A 27650-nucleotide genomic window follows, 5' to 3' on the forward strand; every position below is an offset into this window, starting at 1 on the left:
ACACGCTGCACGCAGGCAGACACACACACAGACACAGACAGACACACACACGGACACACACACACACACACACACACACAGACACACACAGAGACACACACAGACACACACACACACACACACACAGACACACACACACACACACACACACACAGACACACGTGTGAAATTCCCCTTTTCTGATAAAGATGCAGACAGATGTCCCACACACACCTCTAAATAACTCTTCACACTGATGTCACACACAGACAGCTTAGATACAATTAAAGAGCCCCTATATGTCCATCGCTGGCATAGAGAAAGTAAGATACGTAATGTGAACTCCATTTGAAGGCTGGAGAAGCCACAAACAGAACAGTCAAAGTGATAGGATGAAAGACTGCGCTCCTCAGACACTTGTTGTCAAGCACCTATCATGTTATTTCACTGTGTTTAGAATATCCTGTCATGTTCAACTTCCTGAGTGAAGGTGATTGGATACTTGTATATATATTGTATATATCAATGTTAGTGGACAACAGACAAAGATCAGAGAGGAACCTGGTGGAGATGCACATCTGAGCAACTACTAAACTACTAGTCAGTGAAGTTAGAATCATACAGTAGATATTATCATTATAGTCAGTTAGAAAGGTAATCATACAGTAGATATTACCATTAGGAGTCAGTTAGAAAGGTAATCATACAGTAGATATTACCATTAGGAGTCAGTTAGAAAGGTAATCATACAGTAGATATTATCATTATAGTCAGTTAGAAAGGTAATCATACAGTAGATATTACCATTAGGAGTCAGTTAGAAAGGTAATCGTACAGTAGATATTATCATTAGGAGTCAGTTAGAAAGGTAATCATACAGTAGATATTACCATTAGGAGTCAGTTAGAAAGGTAATCATACAGTAGATATTACCATTAGGAGTCAGTTAGAAAGGTAATCATACAGTAGATATTACCATTAGGAGTCAGTTAGAAAGGTAATGATACAGTAGATATTACCATTAGGAGTCAGTTAGAAAGGTAATCATACAGTAGATATTACCATTAGGAGTCAGTTAGAAAGGTAATCATACAGTAGATATTACCATTAGGAGTCAGTTAGAAAGGTAATCATACAGTAGATATTACCATTAGGAGTCAGTTAGAAAGGTAATCATACAGTAGATATTACCATTAGGAGTCAGTTAGAAAGGTAATCATACAGTAGATATTACCATTAGGAGTCAGTTAGAAAGGTAATCATACAGTAGATATTACCACTAGGAGTCAGTTAGAAAGGTAATCATACAGTAGATATTACCATTAGGAGTCAGTTAGAAAGGTAATCATAAAGTAGATATTACCGTTAGTAGTCAGTTAGAAAGGTAATCATACAGTAGATATTATCATTATAGTCAGTTAGAAAGGTAATCATACAGTAGATATTACCATTAGGAGTCAGTTAGAAAGGTAATCGTACAGTAGATATTATCATTAGGAGTCAGTTAGAAAGGTAATCATACAGTAGATATTACCATTAGGAGTCAGTTAGAAAGGTAATCATACAGTAGATATTACCATTAGGAGACAGTTAGAAAGGTAATCATACAGTAGATATTAACATTAGGAGTCAGTTAGAAAGGTAATCATACAGTAGATATTACCATTAGGAGTCAGTTAGAAAGGTAATCATACAGTAGATATTACCATTAGGAGTCAGTTAGAAAGGTAATCATACAGTAGATATTACCATTAGGAGTCAGTTAGAAAGGTAATCATACAGTAGATATTACCATTAGGAGTCAGTTAGAAAGGTAATCATACAGTAGATATTACCATTAGGAGTCAGTTAGAAAGGTAATCATACAGTAGATATTACCATTAGGAGTCAGTTAGAAAGGTAATCATACAGTAGATATTACCATTAGGAGTCAGTTAGAAAGGTAATCATACAGTAGATATTACCATTAGGAGTCAGTTAGAAAGGTAATCATACTGTAGATATTACCATTAGGCGTCAGTTAGAAAGGTAATCATACTGTAGATATTACCATTAGGCGTCAGTTAGAAAGGTAATCATACAGTAGATATTACCATTAGGAGTCAGTTAGAAAGGTAGTCATACAGTAGATATTACCATTAGGAGTCAGTTAGAAAGGTAATCATACAGTAGATATTACCATTAGGAGTCAGTTAGAAAGGTAATCATACAGTAGATATTACCATTAGGAGTCAGTTAGAAAGGTAATCATACAGTAGATATTACCATTAGGAGTCAGTTAGAAAGGTAATCATACAGTAGATATTACCATTAGGAGTCAGTTAGAAAGGTAATCATACAGTAGATATTACCATTAGGAGTCAGTTAGAAAGGTAATCATACAGTAGATATTACCATTAGGAGTCAGTTAGAAAGGTAATCATACAGTAGATATTACCATTAGGAGTCAGTTAGAAAGGTAATCATACAGTAGATATCAATCAATCAATCAATTTTATTTTATATAGCCCTTCGTACATCAGCTAATATCTCGAAGTGCTGTACAGACACCCAGCCTAAAACCCCAAACAGCTAGTAATGCAGGTGTAGAAGCACGGTGGCTAGGAAAAACTCCCTAGAAAGGCCAAAACCTAGGAAGAAACCTAGAGAGGAACCAGGCTATGAGGGGTGGCCAGTCCTCTTCTGGCTGTGCCGGGTGGAGATTATAACAGAACTATGCCAAGATGTTCAAAAATGTTCATAAGTGACAAGCATGGTCAAATAATAATCATGAATAATTTTCAGTTGGCTTTTCATAGCCGATCATCAAGAGTTGAAAAACAACAGGTCTGGGACAGGTAGCGGTTCCATAACCGCAGGCAGAACAGCTGAAACTGGAATAGCAGCAAGGCCAGGCGGACTGGGGACAGCAAGGAGTCACCACGGGCGGCAGTCCCGACGCATGGTCCTAGGGCCCAGGTCCTCCGAGAGAAAGAAAGAGAGAAGGAGAAAATTAGAGAGAGCCAAGATTTTCAAAATTTCCATAAATGACAAGCATGGTCAAATAATAATCAGGAATAAATCTCAGTTGGCTTTTCATAGCCGATCATTAAGAGTTGAAAACAGCAGGTCTGGGACAGGTAGGGGTTCCATAACCGCAGGCAGAACAGTTGAAACTGGAATAGCAGCAAGGCCAGGCGGACTGGGGACAGCAAGGAGTCACCACGGCCGGTAGTCCCGACGTATGGTCCTAGGGCTCAGGTCCTCCGAGAGAAAGAAAGAGAGAAGGAGAAAATTAGAGAGAGCCAAGATTTTCAAAATGTTCATAAATGACAAGCATGGTCAAATAATAATCAGGAATAAATCTCAGTTGGCTTTTCATAGCCGATCATTAAGAGTTGAAAACAGCAGGTCTGGGACAGGTAGGGGTTCCGTAACCACAGGCAGAACAGTTGAAACTGGAATAGCAGCAAGGCCAGGCGGACTGGGGACAGCAAGGTGTCATCATGCCCGGTAGTCCTGACGTATGGTCCTAGGGCTCAGGTTCTCAGAGAGAAAGAGAGAACGAGAGAATTAGAGAGAGCATACTTAAAATTCACACAGGACACTGGATAAGACAGGAGAAGTACTCCAGGTAACCAACTGACCCTAGCCCCCCGACACAAACTACTGCAGCATAAATACTGGAGGCTGAGACAGGAGCGGTCAGGAGACACTGTGGCCCCATCCGAAGAAACCCCCGGACAGGGCCAAATAGGAAGGATATAACCCCACCCACTTTGCCAAAGCACAGCCCCCGCACCACTAGAGGGTAATCCTCAACCACCAACTTACAATCCTGAGACAAGGCCGAGTATAGCCCACAAAGGTCTCCACCACAGCACAAACCAAGGGGGGGCGCCAACCCAGACAGGAAGATCACGTCAGTAACTCAACCCACTCAAGTGACGCACCCCTCCTAGGGACGGCATGAAAGAGCACCAGCAAGCCAGTGACTCAGCCCCTGTAACAGGGTTAGAAGCAGAGAATCCCAGTGGAGAGAGGGGAACCGGCCTGGCAGAGACAGCAAGGGCGGTTCGTTGCTCCAGAGCCTTTCCGTTCACCTTCACACTCCTGGGCCAGGCTACACTCAATCATATGACCTACTGAAGAGATAAGTCTTCAGTAAAGACTTAAAGGTTGAGACCGAGTCTGCGTCTCTCACATGGGTAGGCAGACTGTTCCATAAAAATGGAGATCTATAGGAGAAAGCCCTGCCTCCCGCTGTTTGCTTAGAAATTCTAGGGACAATTAGGAGGCCTGCGTCTTGTGACCGTAGCGTACGTATTGGTATGTACGGCAGGACCAACTCGGAAAGATAGGTAGGAGCAAGCCCATGTAACGCTTTATAGGTTAACAGTAAAACCTTGAAATCAGCCCTTGCCTTAACAGGAAGCCAGTGTAGGGAAGCTAGCACTGGAGTAATATGATCAAATTTCTTGGTTCTAGTCAGGATTCTAGCAGCCGTATTTAGCACTAACTGAAGTTTATTTAGTGCTTTATCCGGGTAGCCGGAAAGTAGAGCATTGCAGTAGTCTAACCTAGAAGTAACAAATGCATGGATTAATTTTTCTGCATCATTTTTGGACAGAAAATTTCTGATTTTAGCAATGTTACGTAGATGGAAAAAAGCTGTCCTTGAAACAGTCTTGATATGTTCGTCAAAAGAGAGATCAGGGTCAAGAGTAACGCCGAGGTCCTTCACAGTTTTATTTGAGACGACTTTACAACCATCAAGATGAATTGTCAGATTTAACAGAAGATCTCTTTGTTTCTTGGGACCTAGAACAAGCATCTCTGTTTTGTCCGAGTTTAAAAGTAGAAAGTTTTCAGCCATCCACTTCCTTATGTCTGAAACACAGGCTTCTAGCGAGGGCAATTTTGGGGCTTCACCATGTTTCATTGAAATGTACAGCTGTGTGTCATCCGCATAGCAGTGAAAGTTAACATTATGTTTTCGAATAACATCCCCAAGAGGTAAAATATATAGTGAAAACAATAGTGGTCCTAAAACGGAACCTTGAGGAACACCGAAATGTACAGTTGATTTGTCAGAGGACAGACCATTCACAGAGACAAACTGATATCTTTCCGACAGGTAAGATCTAAACCAGGCCAGAACTTGTCCGTGTAGACCAATTTGGGTTTCCAGTCTCTCCAAAAGAATGTGGTGATCGATGGTGTCAAAGGCAGCACTAAGGTCTAGTAGCACGAGGACAGATGCAGAGCCTCGGTCTGACGCCATTAAAAGGTCATTTACCACCTTCACAAGTGCAGTCTCAGTGCTATGATGGGGTCTAAAACCAGACTGAAGCATTTCGTATACATTATTTGTCTTCAGAAAGGCAGTGAGTTGCTGCGCAACAGCTTTTTCTAAAATCTTTGAGAGGAATGGAAGATTCGATATAGGCCGATAGTTTTTTATATTTTCCGGGTCAAGGTTTGGCTTTTTCAAGAGAGGCTTTATCACTGCCACTTTTAGTGAGTTTGGTACACATCCGGTGGATAGAGAGCTGTTTATTATGTTCAACATAGGAGGGCCAAGCACAGGAAGCAGCTCCTTCAGCAGTTTAGTAGGAATAGGATCCAGTATGCAGCTTGAAGGTTTAGAGGCCATGAATATTTTCATCATTGTGTCAAGAGATATAGTACTAAAACACTTAAGTGTCTCTCCCGATCCCAGGCCCTCGCAGAGCTGTGCAGATCCAGGACAGCTAAGCCCTGGAGGAATACGCAGATTCAAAGAGGAGTCCGTAATTTGCTTTCTAATGGTCATGATCTTTTCCTCAAAGAAGTTCATGAATTTATTACTGCTGAAGTGAAAGCCATCCTCTCTTGGGGAATGCTGCTTTTTAGTTAGTTTCGCAACAGTATCAAAAAGAAATTTTGGATTGTTCTTATTTTCCTCGATTAAGTTGGAAAAGTAGGATGAGCGAGCAGCAGTGAGGGCTCTTCGGTACTGCACGGTACTGTCTTTCCAAGCTAGTCGGAAGACTTCCAGTTTGGTGTGGCGCCATTTCCGTTCCAATTTCCTGGAAGCTTGCTTCAAAGCTCGGGTATTTTCTGTATACCAGGGAGCTAATTTCTTATGACAAATGTTTTTCGTTTTTAGGGGTGCAACTGCATCTAGGGTATTGCGCAAGGTTAAATTGAGTTCCTCAGTTAGGTGGTTAACTGATTTTTGTCCTCTGACGTCCTTGGGTAGGCAGAAGGAGTCTGGAAGGGCATCAAGGAATTTTTGTGTTGTCTGAGAATTTATAGCACGACTTTTGATGCTCCTTGGTTGGGGTCTGAGCAGATTATTTGTTGCGATTGCAAACGTAATAAAATGGTGGTCCGATAGTCCAGGATTATGTGGAAAAACATTAAGATCTACAACATTTATTCCATGGGACAAAACTAGGTCCAGAGTATGACTGTGGCAGTGAGTAGGTCCAGAGACATGTTGGACAAAACCCACTGAGTCGATAATGGCTCCGAAAGACTTTTGGAGTGGGTCTGTGGACTTCTCCATGTGAATATTAAAATCACCAAAAATTAGAATATGATCTGCTATGACTACAAGGTCTGATAGGAATTCAGGAAACTCAGAGAGGAACGCTGTATATGGCCCAGGAGGCCTGTAAACAGTAGCTATAAAAAGTGATTGAGTAGGCTGCATAGATTTCATGACTAGAAGCTCAAAAGACGAAAACGCCATTTTTTTTTTGTAAATTGAAATTTGCTATCGTACATGTTAGCAACACCTCCGCCTTTGCGGGATGCACGGGGGATATGGTCACTAGTGTAACCAGGAGGTGAGGCCTCATTTAACACAGTAAATTCATCAGGCTTAAGCCATGTTTCAGTCAGGCCAATCACATCAAGATTATGATCAGTGATTAGTTCATTGACTATGACTGCCTTTGAAGTGAGGGATCTAACATTAAGTAACCCTATTTTGAGATGTGAGGTATCACGATCTCTTTCAATGATGGCAGGAATGGAGGAGGTCTTTATCCTAATAAGATTGCTAAGGCGAACACCGCCATGTTTAGTTTTGCCCAACCTAGGTCGAGGCACAGACACAGTCTCAATGGGTATGGCTGAGCTGACTACACTGACTGTGCTATTGGCAGACTCCACTAAGCTGGCAGGTTGGCTAACAGCCTGCTGCCTGGCCTGCACCCTATTTCATTGTGGGGCTAGAGGAGTTAGAGCCCTGTCTATGTTGGTAGATAAGATGAGAGCACCCCTCCAGCTAGGATGGAGTCCGTCACTCCTCAGCAGGTCAGGCTTGGTCCTGTTTGTGGGTGAGTCCCAGAAAGAGGGCCAATTATCTACAAATTCTATCTTTTGGGAGGGGCAGAAAACAGTTTTCAACCAGCGATTGAGTGCTGAGACTCTGCTGTAGAGCTCGTCACTCCCCCTAACTGGGAGGGGGCCAGAGACAATTACTCGATGCCGACACATCTTTCTAGCTGATTTACACGCTGAAGCTATGTTGCACTTGGTGACCTCTGACTGTTTCATCCTAACATCGTTGGTGCCGACGTGGATAACAATATCTCTATACTCTCTACACTCGCCAGATTTAGCTTTAGCCAGCACCATCTTTAGATTAGCCTTAACGTCGGTAGCCCTGCCCCCTGGTAAACAGTGTATGATCGCTAGGTGATTCGCTTTAAGTCTAATACTGCGGGTAATGGAATCGCCAATGACTAGGGTTTTCAATTTGTCAGAGCTAATGGTGGGAGCCTTCGGCGTCTCAGACCCCGTAACGGGAGGAGTAGAGACAAGAGAAGACTCAGACTCAGACTCCGACTCGCTACATAATGGGGAGAACCGGTTGAAAGTTTCTGTCGGCTGAATAAGCGACACCGGTTGAGCATTCCTACAGCGTTTCCCTCCAGAAGCCATGAGAAAGTTGTCCGGCTGCGGGGACTGTGCGGGGGGATTTATACTACTATCTGTACTTACTGGTGGCACAGACGCTGTTTCTTCCTTTCCTACACTGAAATTACCCTTGCCTAACGATTGCGTCTGAAGCTGGGCTTGTAGCACAGCTATTCTCGCCGTAAGGCGATCGTTCTCCTGTATATTATGAGTACAGCGACTGCAATTAGAAGACATCATGTTTATGTTACTACTTAGCTTCGGCTGTTGAAGGTGTTGACGAACCATGTCCAGATAAAGCGTCCGGAGTGAAAAAGTTGAATGAGGGAAAAAAGTTGCGATGGAAAAAAACTAAAAATATAAACGGTAATTAAAAACAAAAACAAAACAAAAAAACGTAAAGTTGTCAGCTAGCAAAGTAAAGTTGGCAGCAAAACGCACAGCAACAAAACGCACAGCAACACGTCTGCAGATTCAACAGGAAGTGACGCAATCCAAGATATTACCATTAGGAGTCAGTTAGAAAGGTAATCATACAGTAGATATTACCATTAGGAGTCAGTTAGAAAGGTAATCATACAGTAGATATTACCATTAGGAGTCAGTTAGAAAGGTAATCATACAGTAGATATTACCATTAGGAGTCAGTTAGAAAGGTAATCATACAGTAGATATTACCATTAGGAGTCAGTTAGAAAGGTAATCATACAGTAGATATTACCATTAGGAATCAGTTAGAAAGGTAATCATACAGTAGATATTACCATTAGGAGTCAGTTAGAAAGGTAATCATACAGTAGATATTACCATTAGGAGTCAGTTAGAAAGGTAATCATACAGTAGATATTACCATTAGGAGTCAGTTAGAAAGGTAATCATACAGTTGATATTACCATTAGGAGTCAGTTAAAGGTAATCATACAGTAGATATTACCATTAGGAGTCAGTTAGAAAGGTAATCATACAGTAGATATTACCATTAGGAGTCAGTTAGAAAGGTAATCATACAGTAGATATTACCATTAGGAGTCAGTTAGAAAGGTAATCATACAGTAGATATTACCATTAGGAGTCAGTTAGAAAGGTAATCATACAGTAGATATTACCATTAGGAGTCAGTTAGAAAGGTAATCATACAGTAGATATTACCATTAGGAGTCAGTTAGAAAGGTAATCATACAGTAGATATTACCATTAGGAATCAGTTAGAAAGGTAATCATACAGTAGATATTACCATTAGGAGTCAGTTAGAAAGGTAATCATACAGTAGATATTACCATTAGGAGTCAGTTAGAAAGGTAATCATACAGTAGATATTACCATTAGGAGTCAGTTAGAAAGGTAATCATACAGTAGATATTACCATTAGGAATCAGTTAGAAAGGTAATCATACAGTAGATATTACCATTAGGAGTCAGTTAGAAAGGTAATCATACAGTAGATATTACCATTAGGAGTCAGTTAGAAAGGTAATCATACAGTAGATATTACCATTAGGAGTCAGTTAGAAAGGTAATCATACAGTAGATATTACCATTAGGAATCAGTTAGAAAGGTAATCATACACTAAGTTAATACTACAAGTAAAAGTAAATAAAATCATAGATATTACAATAAGAGGTCAGAATGAATTAGTTGATTAATATATTTTTTGGGGTAATCATTGATATTCGGTACGGGTAGTTAAGATGGCCGACTACATCAACAAACAGGTGATTGAATTAAAGAAAGTTACAGAAGAAAACCGGAACAGAGCAACGAGGAGTGTGAAGACTGAGACCCATCTCTCAGGTAAGAACTAAGAAATATCTATCTGTCTCTCTCTCACACACTCAGAGGCAGGCAGGCAGGCAGGCGGGTACGCATGCGCGCACGCACACACACACACACACACACACACACACACACACACACACACACTCAGATGCAGGCAGGTACGAACGCACAAACCGAACGCACGCACGCACTCACGCACACACACACGCACACACACACACCACACACACACACATACACACACACACACACACACACACTAATACCACATAATAGGAAAAAAAGATTGAACTATTTTGAACTATTTAAATGTGATTAATTGAAAATAACCTTTTTAAACAACACAGTAAACACCCTGCTGGGGCTGGAAAAATGAAACCACTCTTAAATGTATGCATAGACAGAACTATGCATGCAAGGACTGATCCTCCACGAGATCTAAATGATAGTTTCAACAATCTGAGGCTACACAGTGTTTGTTTACAGTTCCATGGTAGAACAAGTTTATATTTTGGGTCATGATGGGGTTAGAAAGTTAAACTAATCTCATGAGGCACAAAAATAAAATGTGATATAGCAATCGCAGATAGACCCTTTATATCATGCTTCGGCTAAATTGTGTAATTTTGGAAATTTCTTCATACAGTAGCTTCCTGTTTATCTGATGTGAGATGACCACAAGCTTGAGCAGACTGTTACTGCCAACCCTCAATGGGGGAAAACCAATGGAAATGTTTGGCTTTCAGAATTCTAATCATAATCATTAGTGATGTAGGATGATGGTGTGTGTGTCTGTGTGTGTTTCTCTGCAGATGGAAGACTAAGGCTCTACAGGATGGCTGCTGTGTGTTTAGGAGTGCTGTGTGTTCTACAAGTCACTCTCAACATCTCCCTGAGACTGGCTTTCTGTGAGTGAGGCTGTGTCCCAAATGACACTCCATTAGTGCACTGGTCAAACGTAGTGCACTAATATAGGGGATAGGGTGCCATTTGGGAATCTAGGGTGTCATTTGGGAGCCTATTCCATGTATAGTGCATTACTTTAACCCTGGCCGTTAGGAGCGATATGTATTTTATTATCGCACTATAGTTCTGTTCTCACAAAGCAAGGATCACAATTCAGACTTACAGACATTACACAGCTTGTGGGACCAGCAGTTTTTCAAAACTGTTGACACAAAAAAATTATGAAAATACCACAACCTCCGTGTCCCAAATATCATCCTATCCTCTTTAAAGTACACTACTTTTGACCGGGGCACTTAAGGTTTTGGTCAAAAGCAGCTCACCATATAAGGAATATAGTGTCATTTGGAACACATCACAGGAACTTCTCTTTTCTTTCTTTCAGCCCGCTCTAATGAAGAGAGAAAACATTTAGAGGCCTGTTACAACACCACTGGTCTGGAACAAGACAGAGACCAGACAGATACCAGTAGAGGTATCATTGACCTGTGTACAGAGATATACCAGTAGTGGTATCATTGACCTGTGTACAGACAGAGACCAGTAGTGGTATCATTGACCTGTGTACAGACAGAGACCAGTAGAGGTATCATTGACCTGTGTACAGACATATACCAGTAGTGGTATCATTGACCTGTGTACAGACAGAGACCAGTAGAGGTATCATTGACCTGTGTACAGACAGATGCCAGTAGAGGTATCATTGACCTGTGTACAGACAGAGACCAGCAGAGGTATCATTGAACTGTGTACAGACAGAGACCAGTAGAGGTATCATTGACCTGTGTACAGACAGAGACCAGAAGTGGTATCATTGACCTGTGTACAGACAGAGACCAGAAGTGGTATCATTGACCTGTGTACAGACAGAGACCAGTAGAGGTATCATTGACCTGTGTACAGACAGATACCATACTCTAGGGTCTGAGAGAGTGATCAGTCTAACTCTGTGTTGTTCATACTCTAGGTTCTGAGAGAGAGGTCAGTCTAACTCTGTGTTGTTCATAATCTAGGATCTGAGAGAGGTCAGTCTAACTCTGTGTTGTTTATACTCTAGGTTCTGAGAGAGAGATCAGTCTAACTCTGTGTTGTTCATACTCTAGGTTCTGAGAGAGAGATCAGTCTAACTCTGTGTTGTTCATACTCTAGGTTCTGAGAGAGAGGTCAGTCTAACTCTGTGTTGTTCATAATCTAGGATCTGAGAGAGGTCAGTCTAACTCTGTGTTGTTCATAATCTAGGTTCTGAGAGAGTGGTCAGTCTAACTCTGTGTTGTTCATATTATATGTTCTGAGAGAGAGGTCAGTCTAACTCTGTGTTGTTCATACTCTAGGTTCTGAGAGAGTGGTCAGTCTAACTCTGTGTTGTTCATACTCTAGGTTCTGGAGAGAGAGGTCAGTCTAACTCTGTGTTGTTCATAATCTAGGATCTGAGAGAGGTCAGTCTAACTCTGTGTTGTTCATAATCTAGGTTCTGAGAGAGTGGTCAGTCTAACTCTGTGTTGTTCATATTCTATGTTCTGAGAGAGTGGTCAGTCTAACTCTGTGTTGTTCATACTCTAGGTTCTGAGAGAGAGGTCAGTCTAACTCTGTGTTGTTCATACTCTAGGTTCTGAGAGAGTGGTCAGTCTAACTCTGTGTTGTTCATACTCTAGGTTCTGAGAGAGTGGTCAGTCTAACTCTGTGTGGTGGTGGAGTGGAGAACTGTGTGGTGGTGGAGTGGAGAACTGTGTGGTGGTGGAGCGGAGAACTGTGTGGTGGTGGAGCGGAGAACTGTGTGGTGGTGGAGTGGAGAACTGTGTGGTGGTGGAGTTGAGAACTGTGTGGTGGTGGAGTTGAGAACTGTGTGGTGGTGGAGTTGAGAACTGTGTGGTGGTGGAGTGGAGAACTGTGTGGTGGTGGAGTTGAGAACTGTGTGGTGGTGGAGTGGAGAACTGTGTGGTGGTGGAGTGGAGAACTGTGTGGTGGTGGAGTTGAGAACTGTGTGGTGGTGGAGTGGAGAACTGTGTGGTGGTGGAGTGGAGAACTGTGTGGTGGTGGAGTGGAGAACTGTGTGGTGGTGGAGTGGAGAACTGTGTGGTGGTGGAGTGGAGAACTGTGTGGTGGTGGAGTTGAGAACTGTGTGGTGGTGGAGTGGAGAACTGTGTGGTGGTGGAGTGGAGAACTGTGTGGTGGTGGAGTGGAGAACTGTGTGGTGGTGGAGTGGAGAACTGTGTGGTGGTGGAGTGGAGAACTGTGTGGTGGTGGAGTTGAGAACTGTGTGGTGGTGGAGTGGAGAACTGTGTGGTGGTGGAGTGGAGAACTGTGTGGTGGTGGAGTGGAGAACTGTGTGGTGGTACGTTACTGGTCATCAGGCTACAGAGAATGGTGGGACTATTAGTGTTTCATATCCACAGTACTGGATCTGTGACAAAGTCCTCTTGTGGGTACTGCTGTTTAAGGAACTGTTTACTGTATCTTAAGACCGATTATATATTTTGGTAGAATGGCTCTATGAACGAGACGTTGGAGAGAAAGGTACGTGCACACACACACACACACACACACACACACACACACACACACACACACACACACACACACACACACACACACACACACACACACACACACACACACACACACACACACACACACACACACACACACACACTGAATTATTCATGCACACAAAACAAATTAGGTATATATCACTCAATACCTATTGTCAATCTTAAAATGTACAGTTCATTATGTAGCATTTCTTGTAGGCTGTACACAAATCTCTCTCTCTCTACCTCTAGCTCTTTTTAGTAGCAACATGTCATGTGACTTCCCGTGCTTCTGCTAAGTTTATTTATATATTTTTACATTTCCTTATCAATTATAATCATAAATAACTTTTAGAATAAGAAGAACAAAGGCACAGATGAATAAATAAAGGAACCATCTCTGAGTTCTACCAGCTTCCTGATTGAATGTGAGTCACGGAGTGCGAGCCATAATGTCACTTCCTTATGAACAATGTCACGTATAGTTATTGCGAAATATGACGTCTTGCTTGAAAGTGATTGGATACTTAAAACATTCTTTCAACTGCAGTGCACCACTGACAGACATTAGAGACACCAATGGAGACCCATATCAGAGCAACTACTCAACTACTAGTCACTGAATTTAGAATCATACAGTAGATATTACCATTAGGAGTCAGTTAGAAAGGTAATCATTAGTAAGTTAATACTATAAGTAAAAGTTAAAATCATATATACTACAATAAAAGGTCAGACAGACTGAATTAGTTGATTAATTCATTGATTGGGGTAATCATTGATATTCTGTACGGTTAGTTAAGATGGCCGACTACGTCAACAAACAGGTGATTGAATTAAACAAAGTTAATGAAGAAAACCGGAAGAAGCAAGAGGAACGTGAAGACTGAGACTCATCTCTCAGGTACAAAGAATGATCTTTCTCTCCCTCTCACACACACACAGATGCAGACAGGTATGAACGCACAAACCGAACGCACTCACGTATGCTGACACGTGCACACACACTAATATCACATCATAGAAAAACACTTGTACATGTTTTATTGTTCTGTCTTCTGGGTGGTTCAGTTGGTACAGAGCCTGGGGTTTACAACCTGCTGGGGCCACAAACACTAAAATGCATCAATTCAATTTATTGTTTAAATTCAGTTATTGGAACTATTGGAACTACTATTTAATAATCTGTGCACCTGGTGACCTGCCTGTTATTGGTAAACAGTTGAGGGTCTGGTAACCTGAAACAGGCTCTGTGCACCTGGTGACCTGCCTGTTATTGGTAAACAGTTGAGGGTCTGGTAACCTGAAACAGGCTCTGTGCACCTGGTGACCTGTCTGTTATTGGTAAACAGCTGAGGGTCTGGTAACCTGAAACAGGCTCTGTGCACCTGGTGACCTGTCTGTTATTGGTAAACAGCTGAGGGTCTGGTAACCTGAAACAGGCTCTGTGCACCTGGTGACCTGCCTGTTATTGGTAAACAGCTGAGGGTCTGGTAACCTGAAACAGGCTCTGTGCACCTGGTGACCTGCCTGTTATTGGTAAACAGCTGAGGGTCTGGTATCCTGAAACAGGCTCTGTGCACCTGGTGACCTGCCTGTTATTGGTCAACAGCTGAGGGTCTGGTAACCTGAAACAGGCTCTGTGCACTTGGTGACCTGTCTGTTATTGGTAAACAGCTGAGGGTCTGGTAACCTGAAACAGGCTCTGTGCACCTGGTGACCTGCCTGTTATTGGTCAACAGCTGAGAGTCTGGTAACCTGAAACAGGCTCTGTGCACCTGGTGACCTGCCTGTTATTAGTAAACAGCTGAGGGGCTGGTAACCTGAAACAGGCTCTGTGCACCTGGTGACCTGCCTGTTATTGGTCAACAGCTGAGGGTCTGGTAACCTGAAACAGGCTCTGTGCACCTGGTGACCTGCCTGTTATTGGTCAACAGCTGAGGGTCTGGTAACCTGAAACAGGCTCTGTGCACCTGGTGACCTGCCTGTTATTGGTCAACAGCTGAGGGTCTGGTAACCTGAAACAGGCTCTGTGCACCTGGTGACCTGCCTGTTTTTTCTTCTCAGAGAAATGTAACCACGCTCAAATTCATAGAAAGAGCTATGTATGACTGGTACTGTATGTAATTCATAGACAGAACTACAGTATGTATGACTGGTACAGTATGTAATTCATAGACAGAGCTACAGTATGTATGACTGGTACTGTATGTATTTCATAGACAGAACTATGTATGACTGGTACTGGATGTAATTCATAGACAGAACTATGTATGACTGGTACTGTATGTAATTCATAGACAGGGTTACAGTATGTATGACTGGTACTGTATGTAATTCATAGACAGAACTATGTATGACTGGTACTGTATGTAATTCATAGACAGGGTTACAGTATGTATGACTGGTACTGTATGTAATTCATAGACAGAACTATGTATGACTGGTACTGTATGTAATTCATAGACAGAACTATGTATGACTGGTATTGTATGTAATTCATAGACAGAACTATGTATGACTGGTACAGTATGTAATTCATAGACAGAACTATGTATGACTGGTACTGTATGTAATTCATAGACAGAACTATGTATGACTGGTACTGTATGTAATTCATAAACAGAGCTACAGTATGTATGACTGGTACTGTATGTAATTCATAGACAGAACTAAGTATGCAAGGACTGTCCGTCCATGAGATCAAAATGATAGTTTTACCCATCTGAGACTACACAGTGTTTGTTAACAGTTCCATGGTAGAACAAGCTGATATTTGGGGTCCTGATGGGTTTAGAAAGTAAAACTAAGCTCATTTATAAGTTACATTCATGAAGAATGAAGAATACTTTTCAAAGTCCCAAAAATGTAAGCAGCAATCGCAGATATCCTCTTTAAGTCATGCTTTAGCTATATTGTGTAATTATGGTAATTTCTTCATAAAGTAGCTTCCTGTTTATGAGAATTGAGATGACAGCACTCTTGAGCAAACGGTCGCTACCAACCCTAAATTGGGGGGTAGGGGGGTTTGGTTATCGGAATTCTAATGATAATCAGTAGTGATGTAGGATGATGTTTGTTCTGTTTTTAGTCATAATGTAGGATGGTGTATGTGTGTGTGTGTGTTTCTCTGCAGATGGAAGACTAAGACTCTACAGGATGGCTGCTGTGGGTTTAGGAGTGCTGTGTGTTCTACAAGTCATTCTCAACATCTCCCTGAGACTGGCTTTCTGTGAGTGAGGCCCAAATGAAACCCTATTAGCACAGTACTTTTGACAGTGCACTATGTAGGGAACAGGGAGCCATTTGGGACTGCGTACCGGAACCGATTTCAGTCAAAGTCAAGCACTGACAAAAATGTGTCAACAAAAACAAAAAAACTGCATCAGCTCTGCTTCAAATCAAATCAAATCAAATGTATTTATATAGCCCTTCTTACATCAGCTGATATCTCAAAGTGCTGTACAGAAACCCAGCCTAAAACCACAAACAGCAAGCAATGCAGGTGTAGAAGCACGGTGGCTAGGAAAAACTCCCTAGAAAGGCCTAGGAAGAACCTAGGAAGAAACCTAGAGAGGAACCAGGCTCTGAGGGGTGGCCAGTCCTCTTCTGGCTGTGCCTGGTGGAGATTATAACAGAACATGGCCAAGATGTTCAAATGTTCATAAATGACCAGTATGGTCAAAAAATAATAATCACAGTAGTTGTCAAGGGTGCAACAGGTCAGCACCTCAGGAGTAAATGTCAGTTGGCTTTTCATAGCCAATCATTGAGTACACTTGAGTACACAAACCATGTCTACAGTGTATTCGGGAAGTATTCAGACGTCTTCACTTTTTCCACATTTTGTTACGTTACAGCCTTATTCTAAAATTGATGAGGGGAAAAAAATATTGAATCAATCTACACACCGCATAATGACAAAGTGAAAACAGGTTAATATATATTTTTCCAAATGTATAAAAAAACAAAACATAAATACCTTATATACATAAGTATTCAGACCCTTTGCTTTGAGACTCGAAATTGAGCTCAGGTGCATCCTGTTTCCATTGATCATCCTTGAGATGTTTCTACAACTTGATTGGAGTCCACCTGTGGTAAAATCAATTGATTGGACATGATTTGGAAAGGCATACACCTGTCTATATAAAGGTCCCATAGTTGACAGTGCATGTCAGAGCAAAAACCAAGCCACGAGGTCAAAGGAATTGTCCATAGAGCTCGGAGACAGGATTGTGTCGAGGCACATATCTGGGGAAGGGTACAAAGAAATGTCTGCAGCATTGAAGGTCCCCAAGAACACAGTGGCCTCCATCATTCCTAAATGGAAGGAGTTTGGAAACACCAAGACTCTTCCTAGAGCTTGCCACCTGGCCAAAATTAGCAATAGGGGGAGAAGGGCCTTGGTCAGGGAGGTGACCAAGAACCTGATGGTCACTCTGACAAAGCTCCAGAGTTCCTCTGTGGAGATGGGAGAACCTTCCAGAAGGACAACCATCTATGTAGCACTCCACCAATCAGGCCTTTATGGTGGAGTGGCCAGACGGAAGCCACTCCTCACTAAAAGGCACATGACAGACAACGCAGGAATGGCTTCGGGACAAGTCTTTGAATATCCTTCGGTGGCCCAGCCAAAGCCCGGACTTGAACCCAATCGAACACCTCTGGAGAGACTTAATATCTGTGCAGCGATGCTCCCCATCCAACCTAACAGAGGTCGAGAGGATCTACAGAGAAAAATGGGAGAAACTCCCCAAATAAAGGTGTGCCAAGCTTGTAGAATCATACCCAATAAGCCTCAAGTCTGTAATCGCTGCCAAAGGTGCTTCAACAAAGTGCTGAGTAAAGGGTCTAAATACTTATGTAAATGTGATATTTCTGTTTAATTATTTATAATAAAGTTGCAAACATTTCTACAAAACTGTTTTTCGCTTTGTCATTATGTGTTATTTTGTGTAGATTGATGAGGGGAGAAAACAATTTCATACATTGTAGATAAGGCTGTAAGAAAGTCAAAGGGTCTGAATACTTTCCGAATGCACTGTATAAGCCTGGGATATCAACCATTCAAAGTTGGCCTTAGTTGGAGTGACAATAGAATTCTATGTAAGTGACCTTACTGAGTAAAATATTTGCCATTAGGCCATGTCCTTTGCTAGCAAATACATTCCCCCTGGTCGTCACTAGTTAACACGGCCACAAAGTCATAATTATGGCTAAGCCCTAATTTCTCTTCTTAAAATGTACTTTTAATCTAACCTAACTAATGAAGGCCAAGTTTGATGCGTAGATCTACCAGACCTTCCAAGCATTTGGGCGGAAGTGTCTGGGAACGAGATTAGGTGTCTAAACTTAACTTTAGAGCGTGTGTCATCCTTCAGCACAGCATGTCACCCTTTATATGTTTATATCATATTCAACATAGTGGGTGATGTCACATTTGACATGGGAGATATTGTCACACAGTTAGGCCATGTTTATGAACCCTTTATAAAGCATGACATATACTTATAGATGCTATATAACACATTTATGTAGTGCTTATGAAAGCATTACGAAGGATGTATAAAAGCCTTCATAAGCTGAAGGTGATTTAAAGCGGGACCATGAAGGTCAGGCTATGTTATGAAGTTATTATTTGTGAGTATTAAAGACTAAATCCCAATCAGTGAAAGAATGATTGATCTAGCTAACTAGCAGATTTACATCATTCATCAACATCAATGATCAGGTGATTGTCTCTCCTCTTTTCCCTGATGTCAATCATGTCTTTTGTAACCAGTGGTGTAGTGATACTTGTTTATGACATCATCATGTCTGAATCAGAGTTTGTACCGACAGATGACACCTTTTGAATCTCTTTATAGAATACACATAAAATGCATCCTCAGATAACAACGTCTGACTATATCCACATTGTCTCAAGAAAATGTTCTATGTCCTACACCAAGTCAGGAACAGCTCATTTCAAAATAGACTGTAAACATCCATGTCAATCTTGAATGATAATTCATCACATTTTACTGGTGAAATGTCCACACTGCAAGCCAATCATCTGAGTCATTATCATGGGAATATGCATTTAGATATTATTGAATTACTGTTTTGTGAGTGAATTAACCAGGAGCTATATGTATCAATCCTTTCCAGATAACAGAGGCAATGAGACTGAAGAGAGAGACCAGCTACAGACCAGTTGCAACACCCTGACTGAAGAGAGAGACCAGCTACAGAAGGAAAGAGATTATCTCATGACAAAGTTCTCTAATCTGAGTGAGTTCACCTAATAAATGATCATAACATCACATAGTCAACTTGTGTTTGTATTCTACAATAACAGGTGCAGAATAATAAGATGATAATTCATGTTTCTGTCTTGTAGAACAAACCTGTCCTGAAGGCTGGCAGCAGTTTGAATCCAGTTGGTACTTCCTGTCTACTGTGAAAAAACCCTGGAAGGAGAGCAGACAGGACTGTCTGGAGAGAGGAGCAGACCTGGTGATCGTAAACAGTGATATGGAACAGGTGAGTGAGTGAGTGAGTGAGTGAGTGAGTGAGTGAGTGAGTGAGTGAGTGAGTGAGTGAGTGAGTGAGTGAGTGAGTGAGTAGGTGAGTGAGTGAGTGAGTGAGTGAGTGAGTGAGTGAGTGAGTGAGTGAGTGAGTGAGTGAGTGAGTGAGTGAGAGAAATGGCGGGGGAGTTATGATCAAACATCTCTTGGTAAGTAATGCATCTTACAGTATTTAACACATATAGTCTATAGTAGTTGACAATATCAGTATCTTTCTCACCAACAGGAGTTTCTCTTTGGCTTCAATAAGAGAGCCTGGATTGGTCTGACTGACTCTGTTACTGAGGGGACCTGGAAATGGGTGGACGGCACCCCACTGACCACCCCAAGGTAAGACACTACTGCTCCATAATAACATAATAACACTGACCACCCCAAGGTAAGAGACTACTGTTGTAATAACACTGACCATCCCAAGGTAAGAGACTACTGCTCTATAATAACACTGACCAACCCAAGGTAAGACACTACTGCTCTAATAACACTGACCACCCCAAGGTAATACACTACTGCTCTATAATAACACTGACCAACCCAAGGTAATACACTACTGTTCTAATAACACTGACCACCCCAAGGTAAGAGACTACTGCTCTATAATAACACTGACCACCCCAAGGTAAGAGACTACTGCTCTAATAACACTGACCACCCCAAGGTAAGAGACTACTGCTCTATAATAACACTGACCACCCCAAGGTAAGAGACTACTGCTCTATAATAACACTGACCACCCCAAGGTAAGAGACTACTGCTCTATAATAACACTGACCACCCCAAGGTAAGACACTACTGCTGTAATAACACTGTCCACCCCAAGGTAAGAGACTACTGCTGTAATAACACTGATCACCCCAAGGTAAGAGACTACTGCTGTAATAAGACTGATTACCCCAAGGTAAGACAATACTGCTCTATAATAACACTGACCACCCCAAGGTAAGAGACTACTGCTCTATAATAACACTGACCACCCCAAGGTAAGAGACTACTGCTCTATAATAACACTGACCACCCCAAGGTAAGAGATTACTGCTCTATAATAACACTACCCACCCCAAGGTAAGACACTACTGCTCTATATTAACACTGACCACCCCAACATAAGAGACTACTAATCTAATAACACTGACCACCCCAAGGTAAGATACTACTGCTGTAATAACACTGTCCACCCCAAGGTAAGAGACTACTGTTCTATAATAACACTGACCACCCCAAGGTAAGAGACTTGTAACGGCTGTCTAATTTCTCCTCCTCGGATGAAGAGGAGGAGTAAGAGTCGGACCAAAACGCAGCGTTGTACGATGACATAATGAATTTATTAATAAAGCAAAGACGAACACACAAAGAACACTTGAATAATACAAAACAACAAAACGACGTAGACAGACCTGAACTTGAGAACTTACATAAAGACACGAAGAACGCACGAACAGGTACAGACTACACGAACGAACAAACGAAATAGTCCCGTGTGGTGCAATAGACACAGACACAGGAACAATCACCCACAAACAAACAGTGAGAACAGCCTACCTTAATATGGTTCTCAATCAGAGGAAACGTCAAACACCTGCCTCTAATTGAGAACCATATCAGGCAACACATTTAACCCAACATAGAAACACATAACATAGAATGCCCACCCCAACTCACGCCCTGACCAACTAAACACATACACAAACAAAGGAAAACAGGTCAGGAACGTGACAAGACTACTGCTCTATAAGAACACTGACCACCCCAAGGTAAGAGACTACTGCTCTATAAGAACACTAACCACCCCAAGGTAAGAGACTACTGCTCTATAATAACACTGACCCCCCCAAGGTAAGAGACTACTGCTCTATAATAACACTGACCACCCCAAGGTAAGACACTACTGCTCTAATAACACTGACCACCCCAAGGTAAGACACTACTGCTCTAATAACACTGACCACCCCAAGGTAAGAGACTACTGCTCTATAATAACACTGACCACTCCAAGGTAAGAGACTACTGCTCTGTAATAACACTGACCACCCCAAGGTAAGAGACTACTGCTCTAATAACACTGACCACCCCAAGGTAAGTCACTACTGCTCTAATAACACTGACCACCCCAAGGTAATATACTACTGCTCTGTAATAACACTGACCACCCCAAGGTAAGACACTACTGCTCTAATAACACTGACCACCCCAAGGTAAGAGACTACTGCTCTAATAACACTGACCACCCCAAGGTAAGAGACTACTGCTCTGTAATAACACTGACCACCCCAAGGTAAGAGACTACTGCTCTGTAATAACACTGACCACCCCAAGGTAAGAGACTACTGCTCTATAATAACACTGACCATCCCAAGGTAAGAGACTACTGCTATAATAACACTGACCACCCCAAGGTAAGAGACTACTGCTCTATAATAACACTGACCACCCCAAGGTAAGAGACTACTGCTCTATAATAACACTGACCACCCCAAGGTAAGAGACTACTGCTCTATAATAACACTGACCACCCCAAGGTAAGAGACTACTGCTCTATAATAACACTGACCACCCCAAGGTAAGAGACTACTGCTCTATAATAACACTGACCACCCCAAGGTAAGAGACTACTGCTCTATAATAACACTGACCACCCCAAGGTAAGAGACTACTGCTCTATAATTACACTGACCATCCCAAGGTAAGAGACTACTGCTATAATAACACTGACCACCCCAAGGTAAGAGACTACTGCTCTATAATAACACTGACCACCCCAAGGTAAGAGACTGCTGCTCTAATAACACTGACCACCCCAAGGTAAGAGACTACTGCTCTATAATAACACTGACCACCCCAAGGTAAGAGACTACTGCTCTATAATAACACTGACCACCCCAAGGTAAGAGACTACTGCTCTAATAACACTGACCACCCCAAGGTAAGAGACTACTGCTCTATAATAACACTGACCACCCCAAGGTAAGAGACTACTGCTCTATAATAACACTGACCACCCCAAGGTAAGAGACTACTGCTCTAATAACACTGACCACCCCAAGGTAAGAGACTACTGCTCTATAATAACACTGACCACCCCAAGGTAAGAGACTACTGCTATGTAATAACAATAACCACATTGTAAGGAGTAGGACGGATTCTCTGGGTTGTTCATAATCCAATGACCATAAGGTGAGACTTGACCATCCAGGTGTGATAGAGACTTTTAACAAATTACATGTTGCTTCAAATCATGTTCATAAAAAGCATTGTTTCCACTCATTGGTGTCTTTCCACAAACACTAAAGACATATCTTAAAATGTAATTAAATTAAAACATGTCTGTATTTACAATGACCCCATTTTTTTGTTTTTTTAACACTGACTCTATGCACACTCACTAGACTTTACCCAGACACTCACTAGACTCTAGCCACACACTCACTAGACTTTACCCACACACTCACTAGACTCTAGCCACACACTCACTAGACTTTACCCACATACTCACTAGACTCTACCCACACACTCACTAGACTCTAGCCACACACTCACTAGACTTTACCCACACACTCACTAGACTCTACCCACACACTCACTAGACTCTAGCCACACACTCACTAGACTTTACCCACACACTCACTAGACTCTAGCCACACACTCACTAGACTTTACCCACACACTCACGAAACTCTAGCCACACACTCACTAGACTCTACCCACACGCTCACTAGACTCTACCCACACGCTCACTAGACTCTACCAACACACTCACTAGACTCTACCCACACGCTCACTAGACTCTAGCCACACACTCACTAGACTCTACCCACACGCTCACTAGACTCTACCCACACGCTCACTAGACTCTACCAACACACTCACTAGACTCTACCCACACGCTCACTAGACTCTACCAACACACTCACTAGACTCTAGCCACACACTCACTAGACTTTACCCACACACTCACTAGACTCTAGCCACACACTCACTAGACTTTACCCACACACTCACGAAACTCTAGCCACACACTCACTAGACTCTACCCACACGCTCACTAGACTCTACCCACACGCTCACTAGACTCTACCAACACACTCACTAGACTCTACCCATACGCTCACTAGACTCTACCCATACGCTCACTAGACTCTACCCACACACTCACTAGACTATACCCACACACTCATTAGACTCTACCCACACACTCATTAGACTCTACCCACACACTCATTAGACTCTACCCACATACTCACTAGACTCTACCCACACACTCATTAGACTCTACCCACACACTCACTAGACTATACCCACACACTCATTAGACTCTAGCCACACACTCACTAGATTCTACCCACACAATCACTAGACTCTACCCACACACTCACTAGACTCTACCCACACACTCACTAGATTCTACCCACACACTCACTAGACTCTACCCACACACTCACTAGACTCTACCCACACACTCACTAGACTCTACCCACACACTCACTAGACTCTACCCACACACTCACTAGACTCTACCCACACAATCACTAGACTCTACCCACACACTCACTAGATTCTACCCACACACTCACTAGACTCTACCCACACACTCACTAGACTCTACCCACACACTCACTAGACTCTACCCACACACTCACACATACTTACACTGATACTCAAATACACACATACATGTACACACAAAACACACACACACGTATATTGACCCCACAAATCAGTCCCATTTAAAATCGTATTATCCCTAACCCGTGCTCTTACTCTAAACCTAATCATAACCCTAAACCTAACTCTAACCATAACCCTAAAACTAACCCTAGCTCCTAACACTAACCCTATACTAATTCTAACCTTAACCCCCTAGATATAGTATTTAACACGTCCACCCACACTTTCACATTCTTCACACTCGCTCTGCTACTCTGTTTATTATCTGTCCTAATTGCCTAGTCACTTTTTATTTTGTGTTATTATTTTCATTTTTATTTAGCAAATGTTTTACTCATTTACTTCTTACTGTTTAACTCTGCATTGTTGGGAAGGACCCGTAACTAAACATTTCATGGTAAAGTCTACACCTGTTCTATTTCGCTCATGTGACAAAATACAATGTTTATGATTTTATTTTCTCTGTCTTGTTTACCCTGTAGTTACTGGCACACACAGCAGCCTGATAATGGTGGTGACAACCCAGCAAATCGGAAGGAGGACTGTGTTGAGCTGAACACAGTAACATGGCGTCCTGTAAAGGCATGGAATGACCTGTCATGTTTAAACAATCGTTACTGGATTTGTGAGAAAGTGGAAACAACACCATGACAACAGAGGAGGCTGGTGGGAGGACTGAAAGGAATTTTATAATATCTGTACATTACAATTCTACCGGTGATTGCAAATGTACAATGATTAATGTTTTGCTTGAGATTAAGAATCAGTGATAGACCTTGCAAGTGCATGAAAAGGTCAACTGTACAAATCAAATCAAATTTTATTTGTCACATACACATGGTTAGCAGATGTTAATGCGAGTGTAGCGAAATGCTTGTGCTTCTAGTTCCGACAATGCAGTAATAACCAACAAGTAATCTAACCTAACAATTCCACAACTACTACCTTATACACACAAGTGTAAAGGGATAAAGAATATGTACATAAAGATATATGAATGAGTGATGGTACAGAACGGCATAGGCAAGATGCAGTAGATGGTATAGAGTACAGTATATACATATGAGATGAGTAATGTAGGGTATATAAACATAAAGTGGCATAGTTTAAAGTGGCTAGTGATACATGTATTACATAAAGATGGCAAGATGCAGTAGACGATATAGAGTACAGTATATACATATGAGATGAGTGATATAGGGTATGTAAACATTATATTAAGTGCCATTGTTTAAAGTGGCTAATGATACATTTTTACATAATTTCCATCAATTCCCATTATTAAAGTGGCTGGAGTTGAGTCAGTATGTTGGCAGCGGCCACTAAATGTTAGTGGTGGCTGTTTAACAGTCTGATGGCCTTGAGATAGAAGCTGTTAAAGTCATATGGCTGTGTGTTGAAACTATACTTTGGGTAACAGATGGATAAAGGGAACTAAGAGTTCCTGTTGATACTATGTTCCAGTCTTACTTCTGCTTGCACATGATAGCAATAACAGGAAGAGTGATTGGGAAACTAACTGCAAATAACACAATAAGCTGAACTCTGCCTAGCAGAGACATCTTTGTATTAGCAACTATTAATTATGAGCTTATATGGTATTACTGTTAAGGGACATCACCCCGGGTGGGGTGATCCTCAGTAGGGGATAAAAAGGGAAAACACCATATTTTGTGCTGAGTGTGTTACATGCAAATTACTGTAAGTGTATACCCCGGCTTGCAATCCGGCTTGCAATCCTTATTAAACAAACTAACCTCTGATCAAAGAAGTTTCCTGTGGTCACTTGTTTGTACATGGAGCAGAATTTCCTTTACAACTCTTGGCAACGAGGATGGGATGGATAATGGCAGTCTTCAACTGATTCCAGAGTGAAGACAGGTCAACCATGCACAGGGAATTCTCACTCCACATAGAGGTTGGAGCAGATGAAACCCTCCTGTAATCACTGGAGCAGGGGAGACTGTCTACTCTATCCTAAACACATTTAGATAAGACCTGGATTCTTTGATCATGGGTTAACAAGCTTAGTTTTAAGAAAATGAGCGCTAAGTTTTAAGAAAATAGCGAGCTCAGTGAATGAGAGATAGGGCTAGAGTCCTCTTGAAAGAAGGGTCCTTTCTCAAAAAGGGGTGTGAGTCCTCTGAGAGAAGGCTGAATGAGAGATAGGGGCAGAGTCCTCTTGAAAGAAGGGTCCTTTTTCAAAAAGGGGTGTGAGTCCTCTGAGAGAAGACTGAATGAGAGATAGGGGCAGAGTCCTCTTGAAAGAAGGGTCCTTTTTCAAAAAGGGGTGTGAGTCCTCTGAGAGAAGACTGAATGAGAGATAGGGGCAGAGTCCTCTTGAAAGAAGGGTCCTTTCTCAAAAAGGGGTGTGAGTCCTCTGAGAGAAGACTGAATGAGAGATAGGGGTAGAGTCCTCTTGAAAGAAGGGCCTTTTGGTATTTTCTCTATTATTGGGATTGGAAGGGTCCTTTCTCAAAAACGACTCAAAGGGGTTTGAGTCCTCTGCAAGAGGGCTGCTGAGGGATGCTGAGCAAGAAGGGTCTATTCTCTATTATATGGGTTGGCTGATTGGGAGATGTGGGCAGAGTCCTCTTGAGAGATGGGAGTATGAATGGGAGATAGGGGTAGAGTCTTCTTAAAGAAGGAAATGTATTAATGTATAAGTGATGGTGTCAGCGAGGATGTAATGTTAAATTAGAAACTGTAACGTTGAGCGTTAGCCGATTAGAAAAGTTGTTGGGAGACAGTGGTTTGGATGATCGTGACAGCATCGTGGTGTAAACGGGGCTGTTACAGTACTCATCAGACATATACTGGAAAAGTGAGAGAAGTGCATCTGGGAGAAGATATACTTTGGAGTTCTTTCCCATTTGGGGGAAAAGAGCTCGGGATTATTATTATAAAGATAAGGCTTAAGATCAGGTTTTTTTTCCATTTGTAAGCATATGTAAAAAGATTGCTTGTTTGTACTGTAACTTGTTATACTGTAAAGAAGTATCCGTTATACTGATCAATATTGTTTTTCTGTATTTTACCGAGGAAAATGGAGAAAAAAAAAGGAAAACCGGTGGTTCCTGAGGCCACCGGACCGAACCGATCCATGACGAGACTATTGGGAGAGTGGGCAATGAGTGAGATTCCACTGTGTCACAAGGAAGGTGGTTTTCCACTAGGAGGGAGACTTGAGGACTATGAAAGACTAAAGAAAAGGGGAAAGCCAGGAGTGAACTGGGGCCTATTTAGAAAATGGGAAGTGCACAGAGCTGTGT

The 27650-nt window shown here is 41.9% G+C and overlaps 1 protein-coding gene across 3 annotated transcripts; it reads left to right on the forward strand.

The window, feature by feature from the left end:
- The first annotated feature begins 9555 nt into the window (after positions 1–9555).
- On the forward strand, positions 9556–26146 carry LOC139579379 (C-type lectin domain family 4 member E-like). Of its 3 annotated transcripts, none has more exons than XM_071407958.1 (6): positions 9561–9665; positions 10463–10558; positions 19298–19420; positions 19530–19672; positions 19943–20046; positions 24861–26146. In XM_071407958.1, exons 1-6 carry the CDS (start codon positions 9563–9565, stop codon positions 25027–25029), a joined length of 738 nt encoding a protein of 245 aa, XP_071264059.1. In that variant the 5' UTR covers positions 9561–9562; the 3' UTR covers positions 25030–26146. The 3 variants fall into 3 exon arrangements, with proteins under 3 accessions (XP_071264061.1, XP_071264059.1, XP_071264060.1); XM_071407959.1 differs by lacking the exons at positions 9561–9665; positions 10463–10558 and adding exons at positions 13687–14048; positions 16281–16376; XM_071407960.1 differs by lacking the exon at positions 10463–10558 and having other exon boundaries at positions 9556–9665.
- Positions 26147–27650: the final 1504 nt, after the last annotated feature.

This window comes from Salvelinus alpinus, chromosome 6 (assembly GCF_045679555.1).
Source record: "Salvelinus alpinus chromosome 6, SLU_Salpinus.1, whole genome shotgun sequence".
NCBI classification, from domain to species: Eukaryota; Metazoa; Chordata; class Actinopteri; order Salmoniformes; family Salmonidae; genus Salvelinus; species Salvelinus alpinus.